We start from the raw sequence: 10,935 nt of genomic DNA on the forward strand, positions 1-10,935 counted from the left end.
CTAGTGGATAAAGTGCGTTTTTACCCGCTGCTATTAAAGGACAAAACTCGTGTTTCCGAGCTAGTGAGGGGAAAACAATTTTGTGCAGAACCAAGTAATAATAATATGTTCGGTAGCATCCCTGCGTCCGTTTAATCGTTTAATGTAGGAGTTTTTTAAGATAATGCTTAGCCAAAAGTTTTGGCGATCTGCATATTATTATTGACGGTATCTTTGAGAGGCGCTTAAAGTAGTACGATCATTTGCATATTATTTAAATAGGGGCGTTAAAAGTACAGAAATAGCCTGTTTACCAAGTTTTCTGGCATTATTTTGAAAATGATCTATGTAAGATTCTCTTTCACATCTCTTTTCTTGGATAGCGAGAAGTCGAGAACCGACTGTTAAAAAAACATGATTCAATTCGCATTGTATTGTCTCGTTAATGGTCTTCTCATGGCAATATATTGATTTACTTCGCTGGTTCCGCGACCCATTAGATCTTGGCCTCCAACGAAACATTTTGAGGTACTTTGTTTGTTTATTTCCTTTCTGACTCTTGGTGACCATTTGTATAAAAAACAGTTAAATATTATTATCTTTAGTTGTGACATCTAAGGGTCTCTTTCAACTCTAAAGTTATTTTAGTTATTTTTTATTTTATGTACATTTAGAAATTCTATAAATCTCTTAATCATTATAAATAAATATTGGGGACACCTTACACGGATCAACTTAGCCCCAAACTAAGCAAAGCTTGTACTATGGGTGCTAAGCGACGATATACATACTTAAATAGATAAATACATACTTAAATACATAGAAAACATCCATGACTCAGGAACAAATATCTGACACTAACTACCGACTGAGCCATACCGGTCGTCATTATAGTAACTTTGTACTTTAGTTAAATTCATTTATTTGTTGTAATGTTGACATGTAAAAGTACCCCTGTGGTCTACTTGCTGAATAAATGTTTTAATTTAGATTTCAACATTAAACTTCCCATTCACTCATTTCCTGTGCGATCTGATGCCATCCAGTCATTTGTAGGTAACTTCAGGGGGGCTACCATGAAGTGCTAAAGCCGTTCAGTTTAGGTTGAGAGAGAGGGACAGAGCTATGGAACTGCTATAGCTTCGTCCCTTTCTCTCAACCTAAACTGAACGGCTTTAACACTTCATGGTAACCCCCCAGGTCTTTCTGAACCTATGTGACCTACTCGTCTGGATTTAGCAAAACTTTACTAGAGACTTTTTTTAGGGAAATAAGTCGGACTATTGATAGACAAATGAATAAAGTAGGCAGATAATGAAAGTTAAAAATATTATTATTGTTTTTTTATTTAAATATTTAGATTATTTCATACAGATTAACAGAATCACGACTAGCACACCTCGAACGTATGTTTCTCTTAATTCTTGGGAACCTGGTTCTTGTAGTTGGGGTAGTACTCCTGCACATTGTACAAATTGGCGGTCAAATAAAGCATTTTGAAAAACTTTACTCTGGAGAGAATAAACTATGAAAAACGCAGAAAAGCATAGGTACATTTGACCAGTTGCTTCCCAATCTTTCTATTTCTTAGTCACGACATGCATTACATATGATATTTGTGTTCTTCGTTTTTGGAGTATATCATACTTTATTCTTAAAGCGAATGAAACGGACTAGTATCAATAAGGTGAATAGTAAATACAAAACAAATATATTGTAATTTTTTTAATTATTATAATTAGATCATTTCATACAGTTCAACAGCATCACGACTAGCACACCTTGGACGTATATTCCCCTTAATGCTTGGGAACCTGGTTCTTGTAGTTGGGGTAGTACTCCTGCACGTTGTAAAAGTTGGCGGTCAGCTCGCCCTCGTGGTAGATGAACACATCCTCGTGGTAGATGTTGGGCTGCTTGAAGTAGGTCTCGTACACGGGGCGGTCGAAGGGGTAGGACATGGGCTTCATGTCGGGGAAGTAAGCCTTCAACAGTTCCCAACCCTGAGGCAGAGGAGTGTGGGGGTAGACGACGACGTACAGCTGGAAGGGGAAGCCACCCTTGGTACCCTTAGGCAGCATCATTCTCTGGGGCTGGTAGAAGAACCTCTCGGACATATCAACAGGGACCTTTCCTTGTTTGAAGTATTTCAAGAGGTCCATAACAGACACGGAGTCTTCCTTGAACAGGGCGAAGTCAGTAGAGTGACGGTCGATCTTGTTCTGTCCAACGGTAAGCTTGTGTACGAACCAGTCAAGCTCGACGAAGTTCATCCAGTTGTCTTCAATGTTAAGAGGATAGCCATTGCTGTCGTATTTGGGACCCAGGAAGATCTTGAACACGGCGTCGGTAGCGACGTCAGACTTGACATCGACGGTGACGGTGAAGGGCTTGTGGTTGAGACGGGGCTGACGGACAGCGTAGATGTTGGGGTCGTTACTCTTGAACTCCTCAACACTGTGGAAGAGGTCGTTGGTGATGTCAAAGTCGTAGGGCTCGAAGAAAGTGACCAGCTTGTCAACCTTGACGTCGTTGATCTTGACACCCTCGAAGTGGAGATGGCTGTAGCTGTAGGGTTCGAGGTACTCTTTCCATTGGAGGAAGTAGTTCAGGATGCGAGCGTAGAACTGGTAGAACATGGGGTCGCGCAGAGAGGTCTGGTGCAGCTCCAGAGCGCTGGGGAAGATGGTGTATCTGGAAAGACAATTGATCATTAGTAAAATTGTACTATAATGTCTATAACCTTTCAGGACACCGTTTACCGTGATATGGTTGCGTTTAAACCTAGCGAAAAAGTCGGGTTGAGTTGATAGAAACATAATCAGAATCAAATATACCATTAAATCAGCTATCTCGAAGGTTCCACCATCTATAAAAGATGATCTAGTTTCAAGACTTGGTCCGAAAACGGGCAATAACATACACAAACGACGAGGGTCGACTTGATGCGGAACACATTGCCGTGCTATTACTTTCTCTCTACTCTGTCAATTAGGTAATAGTTATTTGTATTTTGGATCTTGATAACTTACTTGTCAGTGGGCTCAGGAGTGGCAGAGAGGAGGTGAAGACCGATGACTTCGTAGAAACGTTCGTAGTTCTTGGGCATCTTTTCGTACAAGTCGACGGTGGTGAACCAGTATTTGGAGACGAAGTCGATGGCCTTGGAGTTGCGCAGGTCAATCTCTTGGTTGTACTGCAAAAAGGAATACCCATAAGATACCAACATTAGAATATATTGTACCTACTACAGTAATTAGTAACTGAACCTTCGTTAAGGTAAGAATAAAAGAGGAAGTAGAAGCTATACTTACAGCCTTGAAGTGGCCTTGCTCCAAGTAGTACAGGAAAGACTGCTCGTAGTTGCTAAGGTACTGAATGTACTGGTCGTTTTCAACCTTGTTGATGTGGTAGTATTCGTTTCTCGAGAAGAAGGGATAGTAAGTGGACAGCTGGCAGTAGTAACCGGTCTCGATGGGCTTGTACCACGAGAATTCAGGGATCTCTCCAAGTCCGTTGCTGAGACGGTTCAGGTAGTACTGAGCAATAAGCTGTTGGTAGAAGAAGTAGAAGTAGTCTCCACGCATCTCGTCGAAGTGAGGGATGCTGTTCTCTTTCCACCAGAAGGGGTAGAGGATCTGGAAGTAGTAGTAGTAGGAGTTCATGCCAATGTCCTCGGTGAAGTAGGAAAGCTTGTCCTCAACGCTGCCGGTCAACCAGGGGCTGGTGTAGTTGGAGTAGAAGACGTATTTGCCGTTCTCGTGGTAGATGCCGTGGGTGGCGACATAGGCGGGGTCGAAGTCGCCGTGCTGCATCTTAGTGCGGTATGCCTTCAGGAAAGTCTTGGTGTTGACGAAGTACTGAGGGAACATCTCGTACGGAGCGGGAGCACGAGGGTCTGGGTGTCAGGGCGTTGGTAGATGGCGATGTAGTAGGCGTAGAGGAACTGGCCATCGTTGCAGTGCACGCGGGCGAAGGCGGCGGTCTTGTAGAAGGTCTCGAAGTCCTTGGCGTAGTAGAAGAGCTTGAAGAGAGCGATGGCCTCCTCCCTCATTTCATCGTAGAAGACGGAGAAAGTCTTGTACTTGGGCATGAAACCGCTCTTGTAGTACACGAGGAACTCCTCGACGGCCTTCTTGTTCTGGAAACAGAAAGATGGCGTCATGACGTAACGTTCAACTAGACTTACGAGTTTGTTCGAGTGCAAAACTGAGTACTTAATACCAAAAAATTTGAATTGAATTTTGTGTTTTAAAATATACGTCAAATTAAGAAATGTGTTACTTACGGTGTAGTTGTCAATGTTAGCCTCGACATCGTATTCGTAGCCAAGCTTGAACCAATCGGCGTCCTTTCTGTACTGTCCGATGCTCTCCAGAAGGTCGATGACTTTAGTTTGATGCTCAATGTAATGAGCATCAACTGTAATGAAACAAATTTACAAGTTATTTATTTATTTATTTATTTATTTAAACTTTATTGCACAATTGTAAAAAAAAGTACAAATGGCGGACTTAATGCCTTCAGGCATTCTCTACCAGTCAACCATAGGGCCAAACAGAAATTCGCGAATGTGGGTGCAGTGAGAAAAATAAATTTAGAAAGCATGACAACTATTGACAAGTATAGCAATATTATTTACATACAATCAATATAATACATAAATAATACATTCATATCATTACACGTATACTTATACACAAATATAAATACAAATATACATACAAATAATATATTATAAACATTATGCATATGGGCGAAGGAGAACTAATTAACTTGTGCCGCACTCAGCAAATGCTAGTTATTAACAACTATACATTATTTTCAACATTAAATTTTGATCTAGAAACTGGTTTTAGAAACATGAAATGATAAAATAATTGTCAAATTAAATAAACAGAGCACGACACGCTATGGGTAAGTGATCAATGATGGAAAGATAGCAAATTTAGATTTCAATAATGAAAAAATATATACTATCTGTGTAAATCCTAAAAAACAAGTAAATGCTAAAGTTAAGGTAACTATTAGAAGTTAAAGAACTCACCAGACTTCAGCTCCACCTCATGTTTGTGCGGAACAGTACCCGCGACCGCTAGGGCCACGACGGCAGCTAGGATCAGGACAGTCTTCATCTTGATGCAGACCTCAACTGTACCGAACCACTCCAGGTACGGCCTTATATACCCAAACCACCCCCTTATCTTCTACCTAGTAACGCTGTGATTACAACTATCAGGTGACCTTTCACATGTGTTTTGAATTTCGACTATCTTCTCCGACTGCAATGGAATAATTTTAATAAAGCTGGTGATAAACATTCTCTTGCTTTATCAGAGACGAATGAAAGGCTCGGATACAATTAGAGTCATCGTAATTAGTTCTGATTTTTGCTATTGATGTACTTTGCTTATTAGATTCACCCTAAGAAAGCCTGTTGTTTGCTTCTGTCTATAATTATTGCCATTTAAGAGCATTCTATGAGCTGTATTTAGATTACTTTGGATTAAGTATAAGCATGTCTTAAATTAAGTTTTTAAAATTAAATGGCTACAGTCCATTAGGAATACATATTTTGACAGTGTCAAGGTGATATGAGATAATTGTTATTGATTTTGGTACGGTAAGTAGGTACGACAGTGTACGGTGAGTTGGCACATGTAAATTGATAGCTAGATTTTACAAGGGCACGTTGACTACCGGCCGTTGACGACAAAAAAGTGGCTAAGGGCGTTTCATCAATTCTTCATCAGCTTCTCACTACAACATCACAAGTACAGGCTGTATGCAAAAAAATCGTATTTTAGGAATAGACGATAGACTTGTCTTGGCAGATAAAAATACGGGTGTAGAATAAAGAAAAAGCTTTAAAAAAAGCATATTCCATTATAATACGTTTTGAAAATTAGAGGTAGAAAAAGCTTTCAAACCTTAGTAGTACGTCAAATAGTAAAAAGCTTTGCGACAGAACTTTTGATCGAACCATATTTCTTATATATCTAATCGAGTGCTACTACCAATACTACCATGTATATTATAAAAAAATAATTTTCGAACAACAAATACGTGGTTATCTGTTCTGTATCAGATTATGTAACCATAGTCTAAACATTAGAAAAATTTGTTTATTATTACTTTGAGAGATATAACAAAAACACAACACAGAATTATAATCCAAACAATGATAGATAACCAGTCGGACCGTCCGGTCTTATCGTTATGTATTGAGTCGTTTAAAATATTGGAAAACAAACAAAACAAAAAAAAGTTATTTTGAATATATAATAAATATTTTGAATACATAAAAAAATCTACACATTTTAGGCGATAAGTACATATTATATCGCTGTGTCTTGAGCTAAATAGTTCTCGTATTTACTTTCTAAAAGTGTAAATATGTATACTTACTCACTTATTGTTAGAAAACAATTATGTTCTCACCACGCCAACTGGTAAAGGCTTACTTTGCTATTCGAAAACAGATAGCAAAATTGCATTTTATCCTCAAGCGTGCAAAGTAATTTAATACAAATTTTAACTTGATATCTTGAGCTGGCTGGCAGAATTTACCTATAAATGATGATTTTGAATCATAAATAATGAATAAATTGATAGATTTGATGTTACCAGTATTTTGTTTGTGTTGGTGTGGTGAAAAAAGTGTGTTTCACTCAACGGTAAAGTTTATTTAACCTTCGTGCCTTGAAATCCTCGCCACGCTCAAGATTCCACTTTTTGATTTTAGAATATTTCGCTTGCTCGGGTATCAATATTGGCACGTGTGGTTAAACCACAATTTTTCCCCGTATAGGTAAAACAAATAACTATTTACTTTCATGGAAGCTCATTGGTTGGTCGTAAGTGTTAACACTTGTAAAAGGGAAGTAATTAAATGATCAGCCGTTTTTAAAACTGATTCGCAAAAAAAAAATAGCTATTAAATCATTTGGTCAGCATACAAAAATTTTGCTGGCTATAAATAAAAATGGATCTACAACTCTTGATCAGCAAAAAAATCACAAACGGACAACATTATAACCAATATCGATCTGCTTTTGTTATAATTTATCTGCTTAATAAATGGTTGAGCTGCAAAATAATTAGTTGGTCAGCAACATTTAAAAATTGGTGGGCAGAAAAAACATGGCCGTGAGCAGTTTAATTGAAAGGTATGCCTATTAAGGCATTGGTAATCTAATATAATAAAGTTGGTGGCGTTTGATTTGAAAAATCGGCAAAGTTGTAACCGGAGTGAAATTAGTCCACGTCACACGAGCAGCCAATCGTGTGCGTGCATTTCATTCTAAGATTATTGTTGTTTAGTGCGTTTTCACATTATCCGATCCGATATCGGATGTCGGACCGATATCCCATACATTACAGGCGCCATCTTGGATTTTTTCCATTGAAATCCTTCCGACATCCGATATCAGATCGGATAATGTGAAAACGGACTTACGTTACGTGTTTGTTAGTGATTTTTATTTTGTTTTGGTACTTTTAAAGGTGTTATTGGCAATTTGTATGGGGAATTTCAACGGAACCCGAATTTTCATACAATGAATTTTGCGGAATATTTTTTGATGGCAATTTCAAATCAAACAAAATTCTGTCAGTAATTTTAGACACTTTTAAGGTATATTTTTAATGTCTCAATTTCTTAAAAAATTGTACCATTAGAAAAATATAAGTAATTTTAATACTCGAACCGACAGCACATAAAAAGGCCTGTTTTCAAGGCTTTATTCTGAATACAGAACATTAAAAAATTACAATTATTTTTATTTAAAATCATTGTTTATTGAGTGCATTGTTAAAATAAAAAACAATTCCCGAAGTTACTACTGAAATAAATAAAATAGAATCAGACCTATATCTTTGAACAATAACGCCAATTTCATAGGTAATGACCTAATATATCATGTCCAGCACATAATTATTATTGTACCCATTTTACAAATGGGCAGTAAGTTTTTTGAAGGACAAAACTTAAAAAAAAATTAAAATAAATTTGCCGATCAGGAAAAGATAAGTTAGGCTGGTAAAAGGTAAATTTGCTGATCAACTGATTTTTTAGCGAACCAATGTTAGCGGATCAGTTGAATTGTAATCCAAACTGAAATAAATCGCTTACCCGCAGGTTGCTTAAAGAAATCTGATTTAAGGCTGATAGCTTACTGCCGCTTAAGTAATCAAACTGTCAACCAAAAAATTTTTGAGCAGCTCAGTATGACATTAATTGTGAACTAGTTTAAAAATACTTTCTGACCTTCAGTTGCTAACCAACTGTCCAATTTTGCTGACCAAATATATATTTTTGCTTACCAAAAAAGGAATATTCTGCAGATCGATTAAATGACACCCCTTGTAAAATGATACTTACCATTTTAATAGTGAAGACCGCTCTGGATCTTTTCATTCACTTTACAAAATACCATATCAACTGGTTTGATACCTTTCTCTTAGCATCATCACTAAATAGATACCTACAACTAACACAACATCGTTTATGAATCACAACAAAACACTGTTATTGTACATTTCTTAATTTTTATCTTTTGGTAACATTGCGTGCAATACTTACTTGGTTTCTACTTTTGTATTTTTCAATTTAGTATGAATGGTCACTCGTATAAGGACATTAAACATTTGACCCGTTTTAAAGATGTGAATCCTTAGAAATGCTTCCTTTGACAAGTTTTTATCGAGATACTTTTGGATTTCACTGCTTTCACATTTGGTGTCTTCTACTTATTGTTTATTTTCTGCTTATTTTCTAACGCACTTACGACACCTCTGGAGTTACAATCCTTCACTGGTCAACTATTTTGCACCAAGTAGATCACATCAAACACCACAGATTAAGGATTTTGTCAACACGATATTGCCGTTCACAAGTAACCTGTGATAGGCTGTGTCCTTTTAGCAAGGTCCTGTCATAACACATACTCTTCAAACACATTTTCTATAAACAATGTGCTCGATACACAGCCAATACGACTATTAAAGCGAATCCAAAGCATATCCTATTATAAACAAGCTAGAAAATGATGAAATTTTTCCAATATTTACTAATGGTTTAACGTCGGATATCAAAAATTAATAAACATTAATAATTATCTTATGCTTCGTTTAAAAAGGACGTATCTACCGAGTTTAAAGATATGATTTATCTCCTTTCAATCCTCGGAAAGTTACTGTAGGTACTCGAGAGATAATAAAATATTTCTTCTGCGATTTTCTTAATGCTTTCAGTTGACTTTGAATCAGTTGAGCGATGCATGGCTTGGGAGAAATTTTGACTGAATCCGGATATGGTGCGGTCTGAAAAACATGTTCGGTAACATACCACGATAGAAAAATATAAATGCATCAGTGGAAGTAATAGCTACAGTTTACAAAATAATAGTCTAGAAAATCAACTATATTTGCGTCTCATAGTGTAAATTCAATACGGGCGAAAACTGAAACCATTTTTTTAATAGCACGTTTATGTGTCCCACTGCTGGGCAAAGGCCTCTCTGCGTGATTTCCACAGCTCCCGTTGGTGTGCTATTTCTGACCAATTAATCATTAAGGTATCAAGGTCGTCCCGCCATCTCCGTCTGGGCCTGCCACGTCCGCGCTTAATTTGAGGCATCCACTTGGTGGCTATTACTGGCCCACCTATCCGGGTGCATGCGGCAAACGTGGCCTGCCCAGTCCCACTTTAGTCTGGCGGTCTTCTCCTCCACATCATCTATTCGTGTTTTGGAGCGCAGTGTAGTGTTTCGGATGCGATCCATCCCACCTAAAATACTGCGCTCCATTGCTCGTTGGCAAACCTTCAATTTGGACTTCTGACCCTCGGTGAACGACCACGTTTGGGTACCGTAGGTGAGGACAGGCAGAATACACATGTCAACGAGTTTGCGCTTCAGTGACATTGGAAGGTCGCCCTTCATTAGCTCTTTCATACTGGTAGCTCTTCCAGGCATTTTGAACTCGGTCACAACCAAATTATAATACATAAATAGAAATTTAAAAAACTTAAACCATTAACCTAACGAGAAAGAAAAGATTTAACATTCGACTTTATACGGATACCGGATACGCAATAGGGTGGCGCCATCTGTCATAATCTGAGTGTGCCTCCTCATTCATTCCCCAGTTTAGCTGTGCGGGGCAAGAAGTTCTTTCAAAAGCTAATTGTCAGCTCGTTTACAGACCAATCTAGCCTGGCTGGTTACTTCGAATACCGTTAAGGGCATTCATTTTTGGAATAACACAGATATTTGTTCCTGAGCCATTGGATGACATTTTATTTGTATAGGTTATTGTTGAAAAAGTTTTTGTAAACGAAAAGTTTTTTTTGTAACTAAATACTAAGCATTTTCCTATAAACAATTGACTATTACTTATTGCATTTTTTTTGTTAACAGTATAACCTTCTAAAATATGTTTATATAAGTAAGTAGGTACTTAATCAGTATACAGATACATAATATACTAGAAATTGATATGAGCATTATATGTTCAGGTTATCAAAAGAAAACTGTTTTTTTAAATATAATTGCATACCTAATTACATAAATAAGTAGGTGTTTACACGAGTCACGGTAACAAACATGTTTATTTGGTTCAGTGTATGAATAATCTATAAATATTGATATTTTAATTGGTTTGTCAGGATCGTAGTAAATGGAAATCCGTGCTCTGCCTACCCCTCTGGGAAACAGGCGTGATTGTATGTATGTAAATATGCATGTATCCCCAAAATGAGTAAGTGGAGCAATAGACCTGAGCATGAGAATGTTTCAGTACCATTCTTAAACCATTCTTCCGGTCAAAGAAAACTGTGATACAATATTAGGGCAAGCAACCTATACAGAGTGGGGCCTGTAACCAAGGTGAAGAGTTGAACTGTAGGCTATTCTCCTTATACTGATCAACATTTGTTCAGTGACTTTTAAAAAT

General features: G+C 37.5%; 1 protein-coding gene across 1 annotated transcript; it reads right to left on the bottom strand.

Annotated features, from left to right (window-relative positions):
- Window positions 1-1,689: 1,689 nt before the first annotated feature.
- Window positions 1,690-5,179, bottom strand: LOC125232565 (arylphorin subunit beta-like). The gene is given in 6 exon segments (XM_048138286.1): window positions 1,690-2,673; window positions 3,012-3,175; window positions 3,294-3,862; window positions 3,865-4,120; window positions 4,268-4,401; window positions 5,027-5,179. Coding segments are annotated over 6 exon segments (2,106 nt in total). The 5' UTR covers window positions 5,115-5,179; the 3' UTR covers window positions 1,690-1,778.
- Between the last annotated feature and the right edge of the window lie 5,756 nt (window positions 5,180-10,935).

This window comes from Leguminivora glycinivorella, chromosome 13, assembly GCF_023078275.1.
Source record: "Leguminivora glycinivorella isolate SPB_JAAS2020 chromosome 13, LegGlyc_1.1, whole genome shotgun sequence".
Lineage (NCBI taxonomy): Eukaryota > Metazoa > Arthropoda > Insecta > Lepidoptera > Tortricidae > Leguminivora > Leguminivora glycinivorella.